This window comes from Carassius gibelio, chromosome A2, assembly GCF_023724105.1.
Source record: "Carassius gibelio isolate Cgi1373 ecotype wild population from Czech Republic chromosome A2, carGib1.2-hapl.c, whole genome shotgun sequence".
Taxonomy (NCBI): Eukaryota; Metazoa; Chordata; class Actinopteri; order Cypriniformes; family Cyprinidae; genus Carassius; species Carassius gibelio.
Genome location: NC_068372.1, coordinates 25,337,212 through 25,364,310, shown reverse-complemented (window position 1 = coordinate 25,364,310; position 27,099 = coordinate 25,337,212). Strand labels below are relative to the sequence as shown.

Here is a 27,099-nt window from a genome sequence, read left to right as displayed (position 1 = left end):
CTATCCTGAGTGAGAAAGACAGAATGAAAGAGGGAGAGAGACATAGAGATTTAGAGTTAGCCTGCCTATATATGAGTTTCTGACAAACCTGATATATTAAAGTCACGCTGCTGAAAAAACAAAAGCACAGTTTAATATCCTGACAGTTTTTTTCACGCACGGCTGAATCTGATGAGAACACGTCTGGGTCACATTTGACCCCATAATAAAGCAAGAATCATATTTTGCATAATGAAAGAAGCCTATTAATTTATTTATTTAGCATTGTGACTTTTCTGGACAAGAAATTCTCATTATTTTATATGGTGATTCACATGACTGCAATACAAATAATTTATTTAGATCAAAGACAATACTAGAAATACTAAGGTGTTTAAATAGTACAGAATAACATGTTAAAGAATGTATTAGTATTTTTGCAGAAAAGCAATGAAAATGAGGAGACAGGTAAATAATGTCACAATGCAAACAATTGTAATAATACTTTTTATTTATTCACTTTGATTTTTGGCTGAAATACACTGTGAAAGTGTTTGTCACATAATCTCAAGTGGTAACTTATAAATGAACTGGTTTTGTTAAAAAATAAAAATAAAAGATTAAATCAACCCAAATGCAGTGAGTAACACTATGGGCTTCCCAAACTGGGATTCCTGTGTTGATAAAAAATATTAATTCAGTAATAAAATGAAATAAATTAATGAATAATACATTTAAAATAAAAAAAATCAAGATATGACACTTACTAAAACAATCTGAAAAATGTTATTGGTTTACCTTTAAATCATGTGACCATTAACCAACATCACAGAACCATAACCATGCAAATAAGTTGTTTAATACATGTATAATTTCAGAGGATACTTCAATAAAATATTTAAGGTAAAAAGGGCTTGGCTGATGAAAAAGTTTGGGAATCCCTAATATAGTACAGTGCTATATACAATACAAGTTCTTCAAAGCATCTTCAGTGTAATAAGAAAATAAGAAAATTAATGTTGCAATGTTCCTTAATTATGAAACAAATATAATCTCAGCTGTAAAGTAGCTCTAAAAAGACAATAGTGTCATTATTCAGCTTATTCAGTTCAATGTTGATTCATTCTCACTTTTGCTAATTCATTAGTTATGAACAAATTAATTTAAACTATAAAGCTTTACAAAAGACAAAGTCAGTTCAGATGCACAAGCCACTTTTTAAAAGGAGATTCACTTGCATAACTGGCAAACCATTTAGAACTAAATCAGCAGTTATGCATATACTTTCTGCCTTTCTTTCAATACCTTTCTCTGGCTTTCTCCCCATTGTCTTATTCCTTTCCCATTTAAAATCCCATCCCCAATCATTCATACATGCTTAGAGGCTGTTCTGTTATTCTTTCCTATAGTCTGTCTATAAACAAGAAAGCCCTCCACAGCCACAGAAAGTCTGCTCAGCGGACGGAGCTGATTGGCTATCGGTCAGAATCACAGAGCGGACCCGACATCTGCTGGGACCTAAATCCAAAACTAGATCATTTACATACAGTTTGACCTTCCACACAGTCCTGTGTGTGTATGAGTGAGTGTTACACACTGGTTTCATGAAGCTATTTATCATTCTTTCATGCAGAAAGAGGGAGACTGGGGCGGAGGGGGTTGGACATGTTGCCGCTCTGTTGCTTCAGGCCATTGTGCATGTGGAGAAATGTCTGAAATTACATCATATATCACACAGCGAGCACACATAGTCATACACACATAGCACACTTTAGATAGATGGCAGATACGGAAAGATACTTTACAGGTCCCTGAAGAGAAAAACGTGATATGTGATATTGTCACATATGTGATATTTTGTGTCTCCCCCGTCAGGATTCCCCCCTGATCTGTTGGGACAGAACTGGAACTATTGGGCAGTTGTGAACGGAGACGTCAAAAACACCTACAGCTCAGCATGTATGATCTGCTTTATTGAAACTCAACTGATCAGTCAGAGCAACAGAAAAACCTCTCTCTCTCTCTCACACACACACACACACACACACACACGTGTTCATATTGTGCCCCTGAAAACCACCCCATGTCAACATAGGAACACGGCTTGTTTCCATGGTGACTAATGAAGCTTGTAATCATGACATTGCATCAACAGGTGAGAGTCAATTACTGTCACCCTCTGTTTTACCCTTCTTCCTCACACACACATTCATGCACTGCCTTTTGCTGTTTCCAGCTATTAAGTGAGTGACTCTTTGTGTTTTGAAAAAACCCACAGATATTCCAGATGCTGAAGGTAACATCTGTGGCTCAAACTGCTCTAGAATCATAAAAATGACTTGAGGTAAAAGCTTGACCCTGGACCCATTTAATTCATTATTGAGTAGCTATAGCTTTAATGTTATAAAGCCTACTGAATTATATTTGATGCTTGATACAGGTCTCTGAATTACCAACTTGTTCAAAACATTGCTGAACAAACTGTGGTACACAATCTACTACATGCCTTCTGCCATTAGATTGATAGTTTATACTTTTTAGCTAGTAAAGGGCCTTTTAGTATTATTCTAAAATGTTCACCTTTAGGTCGTGGTCCACATGTCTTTTCGCAGTGAAATCTTTAATGACTTTTTATATTGTTATTTATAAAAAAATCATATTAAAATGTAAGTTTGAAATATGAGTCAACAGGATTTTGAAGAACAATTGTATTGCATTGCATTTGTCCTCCACAATAAAGACTGCAGAGCTTTCACCATGAAGCTAAGCATATAAATGTAATCTTACGAAGACATATTATTGAACTATAAAGTGTGACAACTTGTTTTTTCCCCCCTCACTATATTCTCACTATATAATACTACAGTATATGAAGCATTAAATTCTGATTTATCAAATTTATTTCAAAATGTAAAACACATGCAAACTTTTGAATTCATCAAAATTTCAATCCCCTGTTCCATTAGGAAAAAAATATATTTCTTACAGGAATAAGATGGAGTATCTTCATCTATTGTTTAGAAATAACCTATTTTAAAAAAAATTGTTCACATCATATAACAGTATGTTAATGACTGCAAAACCCTGAAGATTTCTGAATTACAACTTTTGGGAAACCACGATTTTGCCAAAAAGGATGTTTGACTCAAAATTCCTTAACTTCTTGTAAAATCTGAAGGAAATAATAGGTTGATGAGTTGTTTAAGACCCACTTCTAGTGCTAACCCTAAAATATGATTGACATTCAAGCACATGATTATATCTACATACTACATAAAATCTAATTTTCATTTTCAAAGGATCAAGAAAAACTAATTTTTTGATTATAATATGATCACATTATGTTTCTAAATCATCAGTCTCCATCACCATAAAATTTAGAAATAGGTAACAATTTAGAGTAGTGAACACTTGTTCACTATTAACTATGATTTTTCCCTCAATAAATTCCTAATTTGCCATTTATTAATAGTTAGTAGAGTAGTTGTTAAGTAGTTTAGGTATTGGGTAGGATTAGGGATGTAGAAGAAGGTCATGTAGAACAAGTTTATTATTTAATATAATTTGTGCATTAATATGTGCTTAATTAATACTAATGAATGGATAAAATTCTAGTAATATGCATGCTAATGAAATAAAGTGTTACCAAAACATTTAGATCCTCCAACAACCTGATAATTTTCCTACATCAAGCTTTTTTTTTTTTTTTTTTTTAAATGTAGTTTCAGTGTCAGAAATATAAAAATGTCATGAGAGAATATCATCAATATTTCTCAGAGGATATGAAGCATGCGGAGTGACCATCCCCCACAGCTCTGTCACCAGCGTTATCTCCACTCTACTGCAGTAATATCACCTCAATCCACACACAAATCTCCTCAAATGTCAAATAAATGCCACAATTTAAAACTTATGTGTCACCCAAATGATGTGCATGATCTGGATTTATATCTGGATGCCTTTAAATGCTCTACCTCAGAAAAAAAGAAAAATCAGTTCTTTCAGTAAAGCAGAGAAAAATGCACAGGGACATATATATATCTTCTATGATCTATGTGACAGCTACCATGAAATTTCATCATGTCAATGAAGATGTGAATGCGGATGTCCCCAAACGGTCTGAAAAAGAATGATGAACACATTTACATATACACTTTCCACACTTTTCATACACTTTTCTTTTTTCTCTTTCTATGTTTAACACTCACACATACACACACAAACAATGCTTCAACAGCATTAAATAAGCAGAGCATGCTGGGATTTTTTTTGTTCACCACATTCATGGAAGAATGCATGAGAAGACTTTCATTAAAGGCTTTTATACATCAAGGGTTTTTAGCTGAAGGGTTGTTTTCTGAACACACACACACACACACACACACACACACAGGTGACATCTATGCATGCCTTCTGCGCTAAAGCTAACATTTACACATTTTTATAATCTTATCACATGTTGTCTTTGCATTCATCAACTCCTACAAACAAAGTCTTGGTAAACAACCAAACACATCCATCCATTTATCCGTCCTATCTTTCTTGGAAGCAATATCAAACAAAAGCCAGTGTAACCACGGAAACCTCAGGGTTTCACTCTGTGCCCTGAGAAAACAGCTTCTGCTCTCCAAACATCTGCTGGTGCAGACACTGATACACATACTGATGAAGTGAGGGATTCTTTACATGGGGCTTGTTCTGTGTGACGTATTTTAGTAGAACACAAACTAGATTGTTACACGTTCTGAAAAAAAAAAAAAATATTAAAATGTATTTAAGCCAAACATTGGCATAGATATTAAATATATATTAAGGTAATTGAACTTACAACATATTTTTAGCATGTTTTTATGCATCATTTTTGAATGAATCATTTTTAAAATGAATGAATGACTGCATAATTTTGAGTGAGTGAATGAATGAATCATTTTTGAATGAATAATGAATAAATGTGGTTGTCAATGCATACTTTGTGGTTGCTAATGTGTTCTGAGCAATTGCTAGGGCAAAGGTGGTTGCCTACTGGTCCAAATCAAAATAGTGCCCTAGTATACCCAGATATGACCTGGGTCCCTCTTTCAATGTAAATGAATGGAATTTCATTCATGTCTAAAGCTGACACAGTGTGTGACTAGTTACGCACCAAAGTTTTTAGAATTACATGTTTGATCAAACCTCGAACCTTAGAGTAAGCAATAGTGCAAGTGGAGCTTGTTAGTAACTTAAAAATACTGTAATTGTTGCTAAATCTCTCACTGGACAGGCTGTCAAGGAGTTTTTCTGTCCCAGTATCCCAATTCACCACATAAATAAATTATCACACTGAGTTGAGTTTCATTTGTCTCCATTAAACAATGACTCACAAACCTGGAGACAAATATAATGCATTGCACAACCCTGCCAGCAAAAAACAGCCCTGGATATTACGTCACATCTGAAGCGACTCATAGGGGTTGTGCTTGCATGCTAATGGAGGATGTTTCTATGATTTGCACACACATCAAACACCTTGAACTGTTTGGTAATGTCATTTGGTTACAGCGATAGATTTGGATGGGGGAATCAGCTGTTCCACTAGTCAGGCATCTCATCAATAATAATGTGATTAACATCCTTGAAGACTTTATAGCAATCTGGTGTTCAAGATTGGCTGCACCCACATTACTTGCCAATGTCCAAATTAAACCTACGTCAGAAGGTTAAAATGATCACTTTATCCTCTCAATGAATGGCTGAAGCATACTAAACGAAAGCTAATATGAAGAATGCTCTCATAATCTTGATGATGTCATTTCCTTTGTTGACGTGATTATACGGTAATCACAGTGATTTCTTAATTGTTTATGGTATACTGGGACAACGAACAATAAGCAAAGTCCAAATCAACATGCATAAATTGTGTATGAGAAAATCAGAGTGAATGATCAAGAGAGCTTCTCTCAACATGTCATGGTTCCAGCGAACAAAAGGTTTATTAGCATGGTCATGTTCTCTGGAGAGAGGCAGAAAGAGAGAGAAAGAGAGAGACAGAGAGAGGGAGGGAGGAACCTGTGGGAATACTGTCTTTTCTCAAGAGGGCTCTGTCTTGATGCAACGTCCCGAAACCCCAACCAAACCACCCCAGCTGAAAAACAGCAGACTTCAAACCAGCACAGCAACTCTTCTAAAAAATAAACCTTTACACTAACACACTTCTAATCATAATTAATCAATATTTTCATGGTGTTCAGTGTTCATTAAATCCTCAAATATCTGGTAATTATTTACCATTTACTTTTTGTCTTTTATTCTGTTAGTACTTCACACTTGACTGTAATTGCAATTAAACTACATTGGACTCACTCAATTTTCATGAAATCCTTTAAGCTGCTAATATCAGTCTGACTCAAATAGCATCTTTGAACGCTCTTAATGCTAGCAGCTTGTTGTGTTTATGCAGTGCACTAGCAAATCTTTACACAGTTATGCACTCAGCACAATAAGACACTGTATAAAACAACAGAGAGAGAGAAAGAGAGAATGAGAGAAAGCGATAGAGAGCTAGAGAATGAGTGAGCAAAGAAAATAACTCTTATCTCTCTCTTTCTCTGGTTGCTATCTGTGATCTTTGCAGCTTACCTTAGTAATTACCGTGAATTTCAGGCATAAAGTTTCACACATTGCTTATTAATGTACAGAGGTCAAATCTGTGCGTGTGAAAGTGAGGGAGAGAGTGATATTATATGTGTGTGTGTGTGTGCACTGTGTTTTATGCTAATTGTGCAGGAGATGGATGTGCAGTGCAGGTAACAACCTCCCTTGGGTACTACCCTTAAAACTGTGTGTGTTTGAGAAAGGTAGAGTAGAGTATGTTCTCTCTGCACATATTCAAGGAAGAGTGTGGGAAAATAGTGTTAGTGTGTTGTCATAAAACTGATAAATGCTGACTTTGTGCTTCTGTTCCACCTAGAGCCTCGCCATACACAAAAAAAAAAAAAAAAAAACAGCTATTTATTAAATAGCAGAATACTGTGAACACAAATTCACAAAAAATACCAAAAAGTAAAATAGTCTTACTAATAGAGTTCATTTTAGAAATGTACTATGGTATTACAAAACACTAAAAGTCAAGTACTACTACACAGTGAAGAAATAAATAAGAGTGAACTTCAGAGCCGCAGAATCATTAGTATTCAAATAATATAACACCTTCATTAATGTATAATATTATTTTGTTTCCAGTCATGCAGAGAAATCTGGTTCTAGCATTAATTGTTAATCCATTCAGCTCGTCAAAACACAGTTTAATTAACGATATAATCAGTGGAGCAGGGCACCAAAGTCTGATGTTATTAAGCTTCTTAATTCTGTCGTCTCATTAAGATAACGTGTTGCTTTTAATCTAATTACAAAGCAGACTGAAGTCATCATTAAAAACGGGCACACACTAGAGTGAGAGAACCTGTTCTTGAGTCTGTCAGTTGGCCGACTTCAGTTGTTGTTGCACGCAAAGCTCTCAACAAATCTTTGTGCGTTCAAAAGTCCATAGGTGCTGATAAGGAAATTGAAACATCAGTGTGTTTTGCAGCTTAAAAAAAAGATGGTCACTGTGATTTTAGTGCTGAACACAAAATGATTTCAGCAGCACAGATTTTCTTACCACCTCGTCAGCAAGCGAGTGATGTCATGCAACAAAAAGCCCATTATAATTCATGAAGCGTACTACACGGACACAGTATTTCTCATTCCGTTTTGTTCTATTTTTAAAACATTTGCATTCATTATGTTCAACCATTCATTCTGTTTAGAATAAACTTACTGTAGAAAATTATCAAACACATATTTTTACTACTAAATATACATTCATCATTAACTACACACCAACATTAACTACACACCAACAACTCACTTTGAGTGACACAATTTTGTATTTTTTTTTTTAAGTAGATCCTTTTTTTTTTTGGATGATTTCCTTGTAATTACCATATTTAGTAAATAGTTTTTTGCTAAAAAAATGATGACAGCACCAGTTTTGTTGTTGTTTACTAAAACCGAAACTAAAACTATAAAAAAGTTTTTTTGTTAATTGAAATGAACCTAAAATAAATTATCCTAAAATACCTAATAAATTAAAATATAAATATTAGGCATATAAATCAACGAACAAACAAAACTGAAATAAAATAAGTTCAATATGAATGATGAAAATGAATTAAAGATGGATGGATAGATAGATAGATAGATAGATAGATAGATAGATAGATAGATAGATAGATAGATAGATATAAAAATAGTATGCTAGCATATAACAGACAAGGACTTTTAGCCTGAAGTAAAGCCACTAAACTTTAAAGCCACAAAAAGTTTAGATTTCATGGGGTTTTTAAAGAGTTTCAAATCCTATTTGGGCTCCATTTGTGGAAAATGCCAACTGCAGATACACTACAGAGAAAGACAGGAGAGAAAGAGAGGCAAGAGAGAAATCGCTCATTTGTCCCATCATTCATTTCAGTTCGATGACTGGATGCCGTACAGAGCTGATGTTTCTCTCAGGTAGCTAAGACCAGCTGCTTCTTCTCCATTTAGCCTCAAGCTTTCTGTGACAAAGGGACACCACACATGCCAAACAAGCTTTTAATTCAGTTCCCTTCTGGAGGCAGAAGAAATGTCAGGAAAAGGGAGAGAGAAAGAAAGATCCCTCTCTGTATGAGGGGGAATCTTTTCATTTACCACATCCAGACACCCTGCAGAGACCGGAATCCGCCGGGCTGTTTCGTGTGATTTGGGTGTATTGTGTCTGTGTGGAGAGTATGTAAGTGGCGACTTCTATATTGGACTCTTCTGAGCCTCAAATCCAGAAGTTCTCACAGGCTGTGCTAAATCTGTCTGTTAAATAACACTGAACACAATCAGCCCAAGAACCAGAAGCAGAATCATCCCCAAAAGTGAAGATACATGACTGTCCTAGGATCTGTTCCTTTAAAACCAAAAAAAACAACAACATTATAGCTGAGAGCATAATGCTGTTCTGGGATCAATAGTTAGCACATAGCATAATTACTGAGTGGCTTGATGGTGATTTGCAGAGGTTATGATTCACTGGAAGGGTGGAAGATGATGCCATTATGTTGCAGTTATGTTGTGGAAAGGTTAGGAGATTGGGGCTAGTGTTGAAACCAACTGGAAATATTTATGTTAAATAAAATAAAAAAGTGAAGAAAACTGAACTTAGATTAATATAATTGTTTGAGTTCCAAACTAACTGAAATAGAATAAAATCGCCACAAAAAAAGTAAATGGTATATTATAGGTAAGATTTGAATATATATAATTATATATATTATAGGTATCATTACTTGCCTGCATTAAACTTGTAAATTACAAATGAAAGTTAATGGATTAGCTATGGCAAATTACAAAATGTAAAATAAAAACCAATAAAACAAAACTAGAAAGCTAAAAAACTTTATTTTTTTAATTATTGTGTTTATAATAGGGGGAACACTTAAAACCACAATAAACACAGACCACAATGAGCAATTAAAGAGTTAAGACTAACTAAACTGAAAATACTAATTAATAAATAAAAAAACATTGAAAATGATATTTATAACTTGATTTTTTTTTTTAAATATATTCATATAGTTAATGCTTTAATTTTAGTAGCCCTAAAATAGCATAAATAAAAACAAAATATAATGAAACTATAATTTTTTTAACTTAAACTAAAAATGATAAATAAATAAATATAAATAAAATAAATATAAATAAAAAATAAAACTAAAAACTGAAAAGACAACACTTTTTTGAAATATGATCCAATAATATGCTAACAGAATAGTTTGGAGGATATAATTTCTTAAATAATAATAATAATAATAATAATAATAATAATAGATTATCCCAACTAAAAAAATCTCTTCTGATTCAAAGCTCTTGTGACATCCCCCTTGAGGTGGGAAAATAGCCATTTAGACCCAAACCAGTGTCTTAACAAAGCTCCTAGTCTACAGGAAGTGATTGGACCCCATTTCCTGTGCTGTTACTGAGATAACATTGTATCCAGCTGCAAAAGCACTTCCTGTCTCTCTCCCTCTATGTGTTTCCCCGAAACGCCATCTTAAGAACAAACTAAAAATAATCCACAGACGCTTTGTTCATCAGTTGTCCTTCTCGAAGAGGTGATGTCAGACCAGCAATTAGTTCAGCACAATGGGATAAATATAGCTGGGGGTCGAAGGCAAAGCTCTCATGAACAGCAGCGGTCCTGCTGTGGAGGGCTTCCCCTTCTGTCCGAGCATGAAAAATCCATAAGATAAATGAAGGAACGGGAGAAGGACGTTATGAAGGACTTTAGAGAGAGAGGTAAATGCTCTTCCCCTCTCTCATACGACATCCTAGCCTTGCTGGAATCGTCTTTAAGTGGACGTGAAGGCTTCTTAATGAGCCGTGCCGACCGTTTACCATCATTAACCTAGTTAAAGCACGTCACACAGATGTGTTAGAGACAACTTCAGGAAATAAATCAACTGTGGACTGAATGGTTGAGTGGATCAAATACAGTGGGGTCAAACGTCAAAGTGCTTTTTTTCTTGTTATTACAAATTAAACTGGGAAAAGTGAATTTAAAAATGAACACAAATTTCAGAATGTTTTATTATTGAGCATGTCCCCATTTTACAAACAGACAGTCATCTTTTCAATGTGGTCTCAGACTTTAGATTGCTCTGCACCTCTCAGAGCTAAATGATTATATAGAGATAACATTTTGATGTGTGAGCATGTGAAAGGTTTGTATTTGGCTCATGCATCTTGTCTGTCTATATTAAGCATCGTTTTCTTCCACCCAAGCATCGTTTATCCTCTGACAAACTAGTCTGTCATTTTCCATGGTACGAGGCACAATAATCACTCACACTAATGTTTCTGTATGTACACACACTCACGCACAAAATCGGCTGTGCTGCGTCGAATCGATTGTAGTCAGAAATGTGGTTGTACGATTTGCGCGTGTCCTTTAATAGCTCAGTGGGAAATAAGTGACAAGACAAATGAAGAAATTTCATATTGCTGTTTTTAAATCAAATTAGAAGAGCACACGCCTTTGGTTCGTGACCGCACAGAATATTATTTTTGATGTTTCACATATTCTGACATTACTGACTGGATGGAAAAAAAAAGAGTGACTATGAAGGTCAAAAGGAAAGTTTCAGATGGATTGCTATTCTTATTCGAGACACACAGAAAATCCTCTGAGGATATGACATTGAAAAGAAAGAGGGACACAAGAAGGGAGGGAGAGAGAAGTGAAAGGAGACAGAGAGAGGCAGAAAAATAAAGACGAACTGATTGAATGACTCACTGTGTGGTTTGGTATTGCTTTGACTTGCTTCTGAGTTCTGACTGCATTTAAATACAGCCCAAAGCTAAAGAAACACAAGGGAGCACGTGTCTGCGTGTGTCTTTATCTAATTTTCTTTTGTTTTCTCTTCATTGTGATGTGGCAAAAGACACAAGCTATTATTCATCCTCTGAAACAATGCAACAGATGGTTTATTGAAGCATCTGATGTGTCCGCCTGCTTCAGTAGAATGCTACTTTAATTTCTCATCTGATTCCCATGTTGGAGGTCAGAGATAATGAACCTGGAGAGTTGTGCAGTCTGTGGTTATCATTAACAAGGTGTAAGTCCCAGCAGTTAACCCAGCCTGCACTGTCTCTGAACAAGCAGCTAATTTTTAACGACACCTAAAGTGAAAATGCTTCGGCTAGATCGTTCTTGCAAAGCAAATGTCATTTCAGACAGAATCGATGTGTTTCCTGCTAGTTGCCATAGAAACCTCCTTCTGCCAGACTGGAGCTTGGTCACTCGGAAAAGTCGGAGTGAAATAACTGAAGGTGAATAATTAAAGTGGATGAGTGTGTTGACAAATGAGCAAAAGGGCTCTATGTAAAAATGAGCTTTAAAAAATTAAGGAAATTATATTGTAATATATAGTTTAATCTATCTATCTATCTATCTATCTATCTATCTATCTATCTATCTATCTATCTATCTATCTATCTATCTATCTATCTATCTATCTATCTATCTATCTATCGCATATTCATGCCAACAATAAAAGTCATGATAAAATGGAAGTGGCAATGGATATTTTCTTCTGCATTGATGCATATCTAAGTGAAATATTGGGTTTATCATATCTAGATAAAAAATTACAGTTTTTTTTTTTGGTTTTTGATTTGTTTTTACATGTAACACTATGTAAAAAGGTAAGGTAAATTGTAATTTCTTGACAAACAAGACATACTTTAGTTGTTTAGTAGTTATATAAATTGTGTATGAATTCAGTTTAATTTAATTATTCTTTGGTATCATTGCACTGAAAGAAAGGATAATCAAATGTTATTTTTTTATTATTAATGTTCATTTGTTTTTACAAGGGTCATATGATGATTTTTTTTATTTTTCAAATTAAAAGCTGTTTGTGAAAAGATAAGATCTATAAAGTTGCAAAGACTAAAGTCTCGAACCCAAAGAGATATTCTTTATAGAAGTTAATACTCGACCACGCCCTTAAAAAATGGCTTGTTTAAACACGCCCCACATGTCAAGGTCACTGTGTGGGAAGATTTGCATAACACCGCCCAAATGTTCACGCAAAGAAAGAAACCGTATTTTTTATTCTTGCTGTAGTATTGTACTGCCGGCGACATGTTTTGAAGACGCTGTGTGTTTCGTTGTGAAAGTGAAGCTACTTTGTTTAGCCTTCTAAAAGAGGATACAACTAGAAACCAGTGGTTAAGTTGTATTTACAACACTGTTCCAGAACACTTCAACCCAAATATTCTACGGATAAAAAGACAGTATAAGTCATTATAATCAGTAATTATGTCCCCACTGGATGCAACAAATGTCTCGTTTGTAATGGGTTTTATTGGTTTTGTCTCATAACAGTATGGTAAGAGGTGTAAGGTTTCCATCACACGCTTGAGGTATTCAGCCAATCAATGCACTGGATAGCCGGCCAATCAGAGGCGGGGCATAGAGGAGCAACAATAAATTTCATTACATCAAATAATGTTCTTTTTTCAGCAACTTCATATGACCCCTTAAATTTTACTGTATTTCTGACAGTTCACTTGTTTTCACAAAGGTTTTTAATGTGATATACAGGAATTTAGACAAAGTCACAAAAATGCTGCAGCCTCAAGCCTGAAAAACCGTAAAGGGCCATAAATCCAAAAACACCAACCCATAAGCACAACGCTTTTAAAACAAAAAGACCTCTGACTCCCATAATAATCTATAAATCTCCAAACATGTTCCTGTCAGTTCCAAACAAAAGACATAAGAGCTCTCCTTTAGTGTTGAACAAGGTTCAGCTGTTAATTTATCTACTTGTGAGCTGGTAGCATGTTTACGAACTCGCTCGCACTCTTTCTATCATACAATGACCTCTGAGCTCACAGCGGTGGGAAATAAAATGTTTACAGCATGTGGAGAACTTCATCTAACAGCTGATAAACAGCACTACACACGCACACACACAACACTTCTTAGACAGTTCATCAGCTCTAGGCAGCAATAAACACGGTTGAGAGTCTCTCAGTCGAGTGTTTAAATGATGATGAGGATGAAGGAAAGAAAAGCCAGGACTCAGAATGTCGCAGTATGCCGTTAGCATTAACATGAACTTTTTACTTCTTTTCTGTGGGTCACAAGTTAACTGACAATAGACAGGCATTTAAATCATTGGATCAAGTGATACACCCAATCACATCCAAACCACCAGAGAATTGTTCTTAAAGACAGATCTGATTGCAGCAGCTGGCTCAGAGTATGAGAAAAACAGTTAGCAGTTACTAACCTACTAAAAAAGTATTTTCCATGCTGATTCTTGCTGGTTTGGGCTGGTCTACGTAGCTGACAAGCTGACTTGGTCAGTCTGGTCTTTCAGGTGAACCTGTGTAATCGATTTCAACAAGTACAACATGTTCATGGATCAACATCTTCTGATGATTCTGGATCAACATTATTGTCCAAAAACATAAACTTAACCCAATCCCTACCCCTAAACCTAACCCTACCCATAATTTATTCCTAAAATCAGTGGGAAATAATAGCTGACTAACAAGGGTGTAGAAGCACTTAACCCTGATTGTAAGCCTAAAACAGATATTTCCTGAAAAGTTATATCTCAGTTCTGATTAGTTCATTGGAATGTTGTTCCAGGATCAACAAGGATGTTGATCCAGGAACATGTTGTACTTGGTGAAATCACGCCCGCCTAGGCTTATGGATAGGGATTGGGTTAAGTCAATATTTTGGACAATAATGTTGATCCGACTTGGCAAAATTATGGTGAATCCAGTATTTGGTAATAATATAGCATAATGAGAAATTTATAAGCACTTTTTGTAAGCTGGTAATTTTTGACTGAAGAACTCCACAAATGGGGAAAAAATAAAACAAAGTACTAAATTTAAATTTTTTGGGAAGCTGTTATGTGAGTAATGTCAATAAGTTTTAGTCCTGTGCAATAACATTAATTAGGATTTTCCACAAAAAAAAAAAAAAAAAGAAAATTCCTTTTTGAGTCAAAATGACTGAAAAACACTTTTTATTTTTTTTAGGGCAAACCAGCATCCATATCACAACATGTGGTCATTTCAACAGGGTTAACATTTTTTCACTTACCCAGAGCACACATTCGTTTACAAGCATGTTTCCCCCTGGAGCAACGTGAGGTTAAGTTTCTTGATCTAGAGAGCAATGGTAATATGGTTAATCTCCATTTCATGAATCACTCCTCGACTCATTTCTAATCATCATTAACCCAGACCAGTATTTCTTCCCAACAATGATCTAAAAAAGCTTTTCTAATCCAATTTAAATTGGCCAAAGCACAGTCCAAATTACCTTTCTCCAACTGCCAAAAGTGAGTAAAAGTTGGCTTTTGAGAGTAAAAAATATGCCAGTTGGCCAGTTACTTTATTAGAAACTGCAACATAATACATAGTTTATGCTGAACTGTGAAAATAATAGTCAGAATCTTGCTGATGTAAGTAACATGAGCAATAAAAAAAACTACATACAGCACTATTGAAAACACCTGCTATAAATTGTCTTATAATTACTTTAACCTCAAAGATTTATCAGAAGTCTATCAAAGTGGCATGTTTCCCCCAGTGAAAGTGACAAATCTCCATGACTGACACTTTTTTATGTCACCCACAAATTTGTGAACTCTTGTTGACTCACTCATGTCTTTTCAAACCATATGACTTGCTTTCTTCCGGAAAATACAAAAAAAAAACTGTAAAGACTATTTTCCATGCTCTTATTTCCCATGCACTTTAAATAAAAGGTCACAAGCTTCCAAAAGTACCATATAAGCGTCATTAAAAGGAATGCAAAAGTGTTGTGTGAGGAACAGGATTAAATTTAAGTTAGTTTGGAAGTTAATTCATTACATCTTCCCTAGTCTGGTGTGTTTATTAAAAAAGCGAAAAATGTCCAACTTGTGTACAAATAACTTCTTATCTTTTAAATGAATCATTGATTTGGTTCACAAAACAAATTAGACTCATGCAGTTTTTGAGTTCAATGCTTCAACTCAATGTAAATACTGTAACAGATGTAACAGAATAATCTAACGACAAATGCAGAATCCATTTTTAGTGGATGTAAACCCCACAATAGACACCACAAAATGATTTTACATCATTATTCAGGACTGTAACCCTGACTATTCACAGGTTAGTGGCCTGCTGCTGACTTCTTTTGTTAGCGCTGATGCTATTGCTAGCACAGATGTTAATCAACCTGACAGGTTTCATCACTAGTCTGCATGCTTATCAGTCAAAAACATATCCATTCTTTGAATATGCGAGACAGAGAGCGAGAGACATGGACATCCAGTGAGACAGTGTGTCAAAGTTAGTTTGAATATTAGCATTCAGCGTGCGACAATGTGTTTGTATCTGTGTGCCACTGGAGAAGCTCAGTCTAACAGTCTTTTTCCCTAAGGCAGGGCTCTTACAACATGGATAATAATAGAATTATTCACAAAGATGTAATTTAAAATGTTTTATCGCCTCACAGCCAAACAGACTCGTTTCCCCGCAAGCTTAAAGAGACATTCTTGTTTTGTGCTACCAAATGTGTGGTATCAAGTCCTGAATATTGATAGACAGAAATAAGAAAAAGCCCTTGAGATATACCAGATTAAATCGGTGACATTCTTCATGCTGTGCACATTTGCATGCATTTTCAAACCTCAAGTGCCTCTCTTGGGCAAAATCAGCTATTTGTGAGAATATGCTATGCTCTCTGTAACTGCTTGAGAGACGTAAACCTGTCATTCCTGGCCCCTAAGTGTCTCTTGCGTGAAAAGGAAAATAACAGTGGTTAATGTTTGTAGTCAAGTGGTTAATGTGGGCAACACTTTGCTCTCCTTTTTAAGGACGGGTCCATCATGTTGAACATAACATAACACTCAGCCTGTCCTACATCTACTAAATGCACTGCATGTGGTCATTGAATGTAGAGAAACAGATTTACTGAAATTAGCAAAGTTTGCTAAACAGACCAACGTGACAGCAGCTGGTAGTGCATGAGTGTGTGAGTTATGACTCTTGTCTTGTGTCTCTGTCCGTGGTCACGATCAAAGCAGAGTGAAGCAGTCCCATTGCTAACATGATGTAATTCCAGTTAAGACTGACATTTGAATGTGACCTTTGAGTTTAAGCACTGACCTTTGGATCCACATCCAAAGAACTGTGTGGCCTCCGACATATTTCGGAGTTTAAAGAGGTAATACATCACGTTAGAGAAACCCCTAACGACAGCTACACACATGTGAACACATGCCACATACAAAAAGATGTAGTCTCTGTTTAGGCTGAACCTGTTCCAATACAATAGTGAGAAAGAGGGGAAAACTGTGAAAAGGAAAGAGAAAGGAAGCTTTATGTATATGATATATCTCCGGAGATTGTAACAGGTGCTAACTTCACAGCAGAAAAGTGCCAGATGATTTCGGTCTGATGTGTCCGTATGTAGGCAGGATGGTCACTTAAGCTCAGGGATTTCCTTTCTTCTGAGGCAGATGTTCACATTATAGTTTTCATGGTCTCAATGTATGTGTGTGTGTAACTACTGTGCAATATATTACAGCCAGTTAGCATGTTTATTTGGCACGTGGTGCTGAAGAAACAGAAGCCAACGAATGGACAAAATATCCTGCTGCTCTTTGCGGTCTAGACCTTGACATGTCACAACATATGACATGGTTTATGTTCCTGATACTAATGTTGGGACCAACATTAGGAAATCATTTGGGGTTCAAGAAACATTTCTTATCAGCCATGTTGAAACATTTGTGCTGTTTAATATTTTTGTGAAATCAATGATAAATTTCAGCATTCTCTGATGAACAGAACATTCAAAAGAACAGCATTTATTTGAAAAGGAAATCTTTTGTAATATTTTAAATGTCTTTACTGTCACTTTTAGTCAGTTTAATACATCCTTGCTGAATAAAAGTATTATTATTTTTTATGTTACCGACCTTTAAGCTTTGAATGGCAGTGTATTTAATAGGATGATACATTTTTCGCCTTTTTACCTTTACTAATTCATTTGTCCATGTGGTGTGAAAATACTAATTTAGAAAATTCTTTAAAAGACTTTCAATAACTATGGACCTAAAAAAATGTAAAATGCTGCTTAAAATAATTTTGAATGGAACAAAGCATGTCTCACTCCAGGACACTTCGACTTTCCACCTGATTTACAGCTTTACTCGCAGGTTACCGTGTAAGAGTTTAGACAAATTTCACTGATTGAAACAGTGAAGCAGATTTCTGAGATCTTGGTGTGAACACACATAACTAAAGATCCAAAGTTTGTGTTTTATCTGTGTCACGATCTGGCCAGCTGGCAGGTCTCTCCTCCAGACTGTGAGTGACACACAAAGCTGTCATGTGTAACTGGTGACACAGTTCTCCAGGCATGAACAATGACAGGTCATCTGTGTAAAACCCAGCAGTCGGCACTCAGCATAAACAAACCGGTTATCAGCAGCCTGGGCTTTTAGCATAGCAAAAGATAAAATAAAATCTATTGCCATTTGCTGTTCATACATTTACCCTGGGGTGGAATATTCTCTACGCTCCAATCCTGGATTCGTTTTCCATCACTCCATGGACAGAAAAACTGATCCCTGATCAGAGACAAAACAGCACTTAAACCCAACAAAAACTATGTCATGATCCTAAAGCATTTCCTGCATCATATGATTTACTCTGAAAGACATCATATGACAGACATCTGCAATTAGGACAAATCCCTGCTGGTGGGGAAAAAGAGATGGTGTCCCTAAAATGGGTTATTCATTTGTTCTGAAAAACATAAAGCTGAATACAAATACTAAAAAGTAAATAACCACATAATTGTGCGTTAAAAGCATTGTAAAATAAATAGGCACATAAACTTTTAAAAAAGGGGAGACAATGCTTACCACATATTTTGTGGCAGATGTCTTAGACATCATGTTTAATTGGCACAAAATCATCTGGTCACATTGCAGAAGCGTGCCAAATTACGCAGACACCAACATAAACAGGTTGCATGACATCCCCTGATGACCATGAAGAAAATTACCAAGGAAAAAAATTACAATACATACTACATTAAATGAGATTATATATATATATATATACACTGAAAAAAGTGATTTTAGAGAGTGGTAAATATAATCTGTGGAAAATGTACATGATTATTGCAGCCAGCCAACAAATTCTAAAGTAATGGGTAAATTCTACATATGCTACCCATTCATCAACAGTAAGAACCATCACATAGAAAAATGCAGTAAAATATACCCCCAAACCGTGAGTCTTTTTGCTTTAAATTGCGCATGCATCAGCCCGCATTTTTGATTGAGTGTGGACTCATATAAACACTGAAGCAGGGTTGAAAGTAACACTGAAGCAGAGTTGAAGGTAATGAGATAATTAAGAAATTAATTGGGTCATGATTGACCATTATTAAAGACATCTGATGTTAACAAGCAGACTCACCAAACTAGAAAATCACAATTTGTGTGTTACCATTATAGTGGTCAGTGTTTGGAATACAGCATTTTTTGGCATAATATGACATGTTTTTAAAAGTTAGTTCTACATAAATAAAAAAATATTTAGTTTAGAAACGCAGACATCAAGAATCAGCGTGAGCATCACAACAACGGTGACCATCAAAAAAGCATGTAGTAGCCAATAAAAACTCATCCATGGCTCCCATCATGCATTGCGGCATGAATAAATTATGAGCTGAACTGTCTTTTTAACTTTTTAATAACTAAATTTTATTTTTGCTGAGATAATTTTTACCTAATTTTAATGAGTAAGTAGCTGTTGAATATATACATAAATGTGAGGTATTGTTACCCAATTTATGCAAGCATTTAATAGCTTTTTACTTCAGATAGTTTATACTCAATATATGGGATTAAATCTACCCCACCAAAGTCGATGCAAATTGTTACCTCACATTTATTGGGTAAATTCTATAGATTAGTTTTTACAGTGTATATAGAGAGAGAGAGATCATGGATATATATGGACAGCTGTTTTTTTTTTACACTTTAGCAGTCAGTCATCGTATGCAAATATCTGAATGCCACAGTTGTCCAATCAGAATCATGTATTCCAGCTAGTGGCATATTACAATTATGAGTCTGGATTTCAGAGATTTGTATTTCTTATGTGCACCTCCATGTGTCTGCCCCCTTCCCCCATCTCATAAATGGTTTTCTGAGCAAAGCTGAAATTGGAAATCTAATAAGAGCACTTTTCATTGACAACCGCTGACTGAGGACTGAAGCAATTGGCTGCGTTACAGCTGTGCGAGTCGATCTCTTCAAGTGGAGTGAATGGCCACTGAGAGTCTTAGACAATACCACGCTGACAGAGAGACTATTTTAGCGTGGAGCGAGAGAGTGAGGCGTGCAGTAGTGGGATGATTGTCTCTGAGATGATGTGGATGTGTTCATTAACCTCCGAAATCTCTCTTTGCTTCCCACAATAGCAGGACCATTCATTCACCGGCTGTGGCATGAGAAGGATGGCGTGATAAATGAAGGGCAGAGATAAACAGAGGACTGCGCTGCTCTGACACGATGAATGAAGCTGCAATGTGTCCAGTCGGTGCTGAAAACAAGATGCATCTTCATTAAATCTGTAGTATGACAAACACAGGGACAAAAGGGGAATAAATGTCAATGAATGGTGATTTGAGAATGTAGGTCACTCATTCTCCCTTTTCTCTCACCGCATTGTCCTCTGAACTATACAACTTCTTTGCTTCTTTCTCCCTTTTGACCCGCTCACATGATAAACACACACCCCTCAGATCTCCGAAGGAAATGACAGGAGTCGAATACTGAATTAATCTTCAATGTCACGTTACAAAAGAATAGATAGATGTTCGAATTTATAGGATCTAAATGGACGATGTAAGTACTATAAATATAAAAAGTCTGACATTTTTATATGGCTGGTGTAAACAGTCACAGTTGGTTAAATCCAGTTTGCCCCTCTACAAACTGATGCCAGTGTCAAAGCTCAGAAAGAAGCATGTGACAAGTGAGGAAACAAACAGCCACATTTCTGAATGTGTAACTGATTATTTCAATACAAAATTGCAGATAAATTATTGTTATAACACAATAAGGGGGAAAAAAAGAAACCAAGGATTTAGATGAAAAGCTTTAACTTAATGTTAAATGAAATGTTGCATTTCATTTAAGTTCTACAAATAAAATACAGTAAGTGTAAAATTATGTACTAAAAACGGCTAATACTGAAGAATTTCATATATATATATATATATATATATATATATATATATATATATATATATATATATATATATATATTGTTACAGAGACATTTAAAAAAATACAAAAAAGACATGAGCGCACACACTAAAAATATAAAAAAAATAGTGTGTGTGTATATATATATAATAATAATGTTTAATATTGACAATCTTTACCTCCATTAATCTCTGTTTCTGTTCTGTCTGTGAACTAACCATCGAGCCACTGATCCAGGGTCTGCTAAATGTGAACCCACTGGCAGAACAGTTGCCTTTGCATCTCTTGAAATTGCTCTCCAAACTGCATTTGCTCCCGTGCACGCTACTTTGTCTCCGAGATGAGCCTGTCAGCCTCTCCTGCAGTGAGTGTGTGCGTGATCTGCCCCAGGGTCAGAGTAAGCCCTTTTTCTTTTATGAATTTTAAACCTCAAACTCCAGCAAAAACATCTTTTATGCTGAAACGCACACTAAACCTCTCTGCCCCCTCTCAAAATCTCATAAATACTTAAAAGAACTGAAAAAAAAAAATGAAAGTCAGGAACGTCTGGATATTGCTTTTGGTTGCCAGCGAGAAATATTCACTGGTGTTATGTTATTGTTTGTGTGAAAGAGAAAGCACAAGGAGAAGAAAATAAAAAATGTGAGAAAAAAGAAAGTGTGTGTGTTCGTGTGTGTAATTAGCACATCTGTTGCTAGGTTCCAGGTGAGAGTGGCACCTTCAAACATCTGGAAGGACTGCTTCCATCTGCTCCAGTCCAGCGCTCTCGGCCTCTTTCTTTCTTTCGATCTCCATCTTTTCATTATTGTCCTCCTAGCTCCTAAAAATCTGAAGCTCTCTTCTAATAGTGTCTGTGCAATCAGTCAAGTGCCCCCAACTAAGGCGACAGTGGCAAGGAACCAAAACTCCATCGGTGATAGAAATGGCGAGAAACCAAGCTCAGTCTGGCCAGATGAAACCAGCATGGTGTGGAACCCAGAAGACAGCTCTCCACAGCCTGGAGATAAACTGAAAGACATGATGTCTTCGGGATGTCTACATTGGTAACCGAGAACTGTTAGCCATTAAGTTACTGGCACATTTAGGCAATGATTTGAAGGAGATTGTCATTTATTCACAGTATGGACTGCAGTAAGATCCTTGATGTCTGTGATGCCAAACAACTCAACCCTGACAGGACTTTATTATTATTTTTTTTTCTACGATTCGATTTCAAGATCGCATACCATCCAGGTTGTGTGAAAGCTTGCTTTTTGAGGAGGAAACGGTCTAAAGATATCAGACCCCAGAGGAAGACAGATGATTAATGGACAGTGTAGACGTAGCTCTCACACACACGCAAACACAAAGTGTACGGCAAACAGTAGAGCATCCCCTTCCTTTATTTTACAAGAGTTTTGTACAGTCCAAACAGCTGCTGTGTTTCTAAACAACACCGATTTCTGAACAGCGTATAAACAACACAAAATGACAGACACAAAGGCAGAAACAAAAATTCAAAAAACCCTGTACAGAGTCCTGTAAACAAACTAACACAGTAAAGAAAGAAAATCGGACATGAATCCACTTGAAACTCCATATCTCTACCCGCTCATGGCCTCGGACCTTTTAGAACAGCATAATGAGACGCTTGCTGGGATTCACACATAAATAAAAGAATCAAGGCGCCACATATTTAACACTTCTTCATTAAATTTGTTCCAATCTGGAAATCTGACATTTAAAAAAGGTGCAAAAGAGGTTTTGTTCATTTGAAAAGGTTAAAAAAAAGAGGCAAATGTACAAAAACAGGGCAAGATCACAAGCTAATTTCCATATGGAGGAACAAAGACGACAGTAAAATCTGAAATGTCTTGATTGTTTAGTCGTGTTGTACTGAGGCTCTTTTCATGTTATCATCTTGATATCCTCTCTCTCTCGCTCTCTCACACACACACACACACATACACACCAAATGCACCCAACCATCTGTGCCTGGGCAGTAGTGTGTGTTGGGCACCATGTGTCCCACTGTTATGTGTCAAACGAGCATCGGCTGGCTCATATGGCACAACCCCCGCGCACGTACACACACGCACACACACAGAGCAGTGACCTAGCCTCTTACACACCAGTATGTGAGTATCTCAGCTCAACGGGAGCTCTTGATTCAAAGCCCAGAACTTTCAGAGACTCAAAGTTTGAGATCTTAAAACGCATCAGTGTCGGGCAGATTCTGTATCTTGGCAGCTGTTAGGGGCGGGGCTTCAGTGACACTTCCAGTAATGGCTACAAGAGAATGTGAGTAGTTAAAGACTTTCTACAATAATGATCAATAAAGTCCATCAATCTATCCATCTATTTATAGAACGGTGTTTCCAATGGAATTCTAACATACTGTGTATACTATTCTAATTAATATATATACACACACACACACACACACACATACAATACTTTTTTTATGTCACTATTTCAAGTTCACACTCTCTTTCTCTTGCTTTTATTATATTATATACATTTAATTATTTTTAAGCTCACACCCTACATGTGTACAATCACACATGGGGAAAAAATAATGATATTCTTAAAAGTTATTTTATATATTTTACATATTTTATGGATGAAGACAGATGAAGTGGTGGTAGTATGGTATTCCAGACACAGCCTCTGTGTGTCTGTGTGTGTGCACGCATTTATGTATGTTTAAGGGAGAAGGGAAGACAATCTTTTTGTCTGAACTTTCACAGTGCTGTGGTCTGTCAATACAGGGGCAGCTGGTGTGTGTGATGAAAAATTCAGTGTGGGTCATCTGGGAGACAGGGAGTCACGCACACACGCATACACACACACCTGGCAGGCAGCAGTGGGTCGTGGGTTGTGTTTGTGTGTGAAAAAGCTCTAAAGATTTAACGAGGAGCATCAATTAATGACCTGCTATCTGTTACCCCATTTCCTGTCTCTCTTCTTTTCCATTACATTTTTGGGATTTCCTCTTTTTGCTGGATTCCCATGAGTCCTTCACTTTGACTGTGTGTTTTGTACCTATGTTTGTAGTTCTTTAACATCCTTTATTTGACAACATCCAGTGGTTTCGCTAGGTATGCTGGGCCACCTGTACTCAGTCCCACCTTTTCCTCAACTAACAAAATCAAATACGAGTTTAACGGATACATTTTACCTGTTTAAGAATTCATCTGATAAATCTTGGTAAAAAAAAAAAAAAAGCTCTGTTTCACAAAACTTCATCAAAACATGTGCAAAGCAGGAAAACTGCTCATTTAGATGGAGTTCTACATTGTTTTTACAGAGGAACAGGCCAGCGTCCAGCTGATTGTCAGAGCTTGAAGGTCTTCACAGCCAATCAAGATACTTCTTGCCTATGGACACACCAATGAGCTGTCAGATGGGGCCGGACCAATGTGACCTCATGAAGAAAAGGCACTTAGAAGAGTCTCTGCACTAATGGCACACAAACAATTGTTTGTATTTCTGAGCAATTCGCCTCTTCAAAAATTGAAGAAAGTGCCGTCCTTTTTTCTTATGACAAAAATGGGCGCGTTTTCTCAGGTGTGTGTATGCGGCTGAGTCGGACAACCTGGGAAGGGGAAAGTGGGGCGTCCTGTCTGTGGCGCCCTTTGGAATCCTGGGATTCGTAGTCCAACCGCATTGATGGGCCTCTTCCTTTCACTTCCTGCTCCCTGCGTCTCTGTTCTTGTCGCAGGAGCTCCTGGGCCTCCAGAAGGACGCGTGCATTGTAGCCGCCACCCACCGAGGAACCACCAGCTCCTGGGGGAGCAGAGAGGCCATTCCTGCACCCAGGACGAGGAACGGTCCGCGGGACGGAACGAGATCCCTGGTAGCTGGAGTAACGGCCACTGTCTTTGGCTGCCTGGAAACCATCTCCACCTGGACACATTCTCTCCCACTCCCTCTCTGAGGCTGGGGCGGGTGTCTTACGAGGGTGGCTACACACAGGGAGAAATTAGCAAGTGAGATGTTGTGTATGCACGCGAAATTAATACTTTAGACACTATGACTTTTTATTTGAGTTATTGTAGTACTTCATCACGTACCGTGGCAGAGAGCTGTACTGTCTCTGAGCATGTGTGAAAGCATCTCTGGCTTCCTGTCTCTGTAACTGCACCTCCACAGACACGGAGTGTCGGCCAGATGATGTCTGTGAGCTGCAGTTGGACTGTAACACAAGCAGGAGTTATCAACATGTCCATTTAAAACAAACAGGTAAAAGTTCAGTAGAGAAAAGTTTGAAAGAGATTGAGTTGTGGAAAGATTATTAAGGAATAGAAACAAACTCTCAAGCTAAGCACTTACCAGGTTTCAGAGGTGATTTTGTGAACAGGTCTGTGACATTTGTGCAGAAATGTGCATTTGAATGTGACATTATTACCAGTCCTATGACCTTTGGCGCATTACTGCTGTTAATGAAACCATTAGAGTGGATTATAACCGATAAAATATTCATGGAGTTATTTATTACTATTCATAAAATTACTGCTACATTAATGGCCCTCAATAATTATGATAAAAATGAGTACTCATTATTTAAATGACCACATAATTAAAAAGCTAAGCAGTTATTTCAGCAACTTTTTATCTTTAAAAATTTAAAATGACAAGAATTCCCAGAAGCACAATGTGCAAATGAAAACAAAAATTTAAGTATACGTAAATATCAGATTTTTCAGTTTAAAATAAAAATTGAATTAGATAATTATTTTTTATATACATTTACACACATTAAAATATTTATAAAATTCTTATATAAATATATATTTTAATCTCCTGTTGTTCTGGTTTTATTCCTCTAAGATCCAGTGTTTTTCTGTGCATTCAAGGTTTATGTTCATCATCAATTTATATGATTCTTGGGAATCAAGCCCATGACCTTGGCATTGCTAGTGACATGCTCTACCAGTTCTCTAACATACATTATGGACACAAAAGTGAGACTGGAATGAGGACACACGCATAGCAGATGAGATAAATGTTAGATAAATGTTAGCTGGATGTTAGGTGAATGCTAGATAAACATTTAGTGAATATTAGTTCATTTATGGTGAGTGGGATTTGTGGTGATAATGTAATGAAGCACTTCTCCATGTAATTCATTAAGAAAACACACACAGATTCACACTTGGTTGGCACAAAACATAAGGGTGTAATTATAAACAATAAAAGACTTCATTTAAATTTAACGCCGCCTCTTTCTCTCTCTCTCTCTCTCTCTCTCTCTCTCTCTCTCACACACACACACACACACACACACAGCTTTGTTCTGTACTGCAGTAAATTGCTCATGACCCATAAGAATCCATTTCTTTTAAGGCAACATCTACATTGAGTTCCCTGCTCTCGTCACACTCAGTCAAACAGATGAATGTTGTCCCAGGCATGCTCAATCAAGAGCCGATTCACACAGAGATTTCCATTAACTCTAATGAAGGAGAACAGCCTTTTGGGTTTGATTGACAGAGCTTGCCGGCCATGTTGCCGTGGAGACAGAGGAGTTGAAGGTTGAAGGATGTGTGGAGCTGGGTCATTTAGCCCAGTTCATTAACACACACACACACACTTCACTGCCTAAAACAACATCAGTGTCACAGGAACGTACCATTTGTTTGCTAAAAAGATTATGGCATTAAAGGTCTGATATGAATTCATTAACGGTATGAGATTTATAACAGCTGATGATGTTAACACTGGCACACATGCACTCTGGAAATTTTTCCATTTATTCTCACCTGTCATCTCTCTGAAAGAAACATTCCATAAAGAAATGATGGACGTGTTTGAAACACACCTGAATTGGATTTGATTCAGCTACAGGAACAAAACTGGCTCATTAAAGCATACCACTCATTTTTATTCCATTGGCTGTTGTTTTACAAAAAAAGGTTTTTAGGCATAGTTAAAAAAAAAGGGGCTTATGTAATCATGGTGTTTTTAAAAGCTGGGGAAAAATAGGGGATGAAAATGGGGAAGGAAAAGGAAATTTAAGATGTTATTTAATACAGTTACATAATCACTACCATTACAAAGAGAAGCAGCAAAAGTAATTCCATACATTAAAGTTGAGTGAATGAAAAATTTTAAAAGCGAAATTTACATTAAGAAATTTACATTAAGAAAATACACATAATACTGCATGTAACAGTTCAAAGAAACTCTCTCCAAGCAAAGGTTATTACAAATCAATAACGTAAAAAAATCCACACAGAAGTGTTTCTGAAATGATCTTGAAGTGCAACTC

General features: G+C 36.4%; 1 protein-coding gene across 2 annotated transcripts in view; it reads right to left on the bottom strand.

Annotated features, from left to right (window-relative positions):
• Positions 1–22,198: 22,198 nt before the first annotated feature.
• LOC127934521 (partitioning defective 3 homolog) overlaps positions 22,199–27,099 on the bottom strand; it is a 93,943-nt gene continuing 89,042 nt past the window's right edge. For both annotated transcript variants that reach the window (XM_052531966.1, XM_052531974.1), the window contains 2 exons: positions 24,902–25,023; positions 22,199–24,793 (listed from right to left, as the gene is read on the bottom strand). In XM_052531966.1, the coding sequence (XP_052387926.1) occupies positions 24,367–24,793; positions 24,902–25,023 (549 nt within the window). In that variant the 3' untranslated portion in view covers positions 22,199–24,366. The remainder of the gene's footprint in view (positions 24,794–24,901; positions 25,024–27,099) is intronic.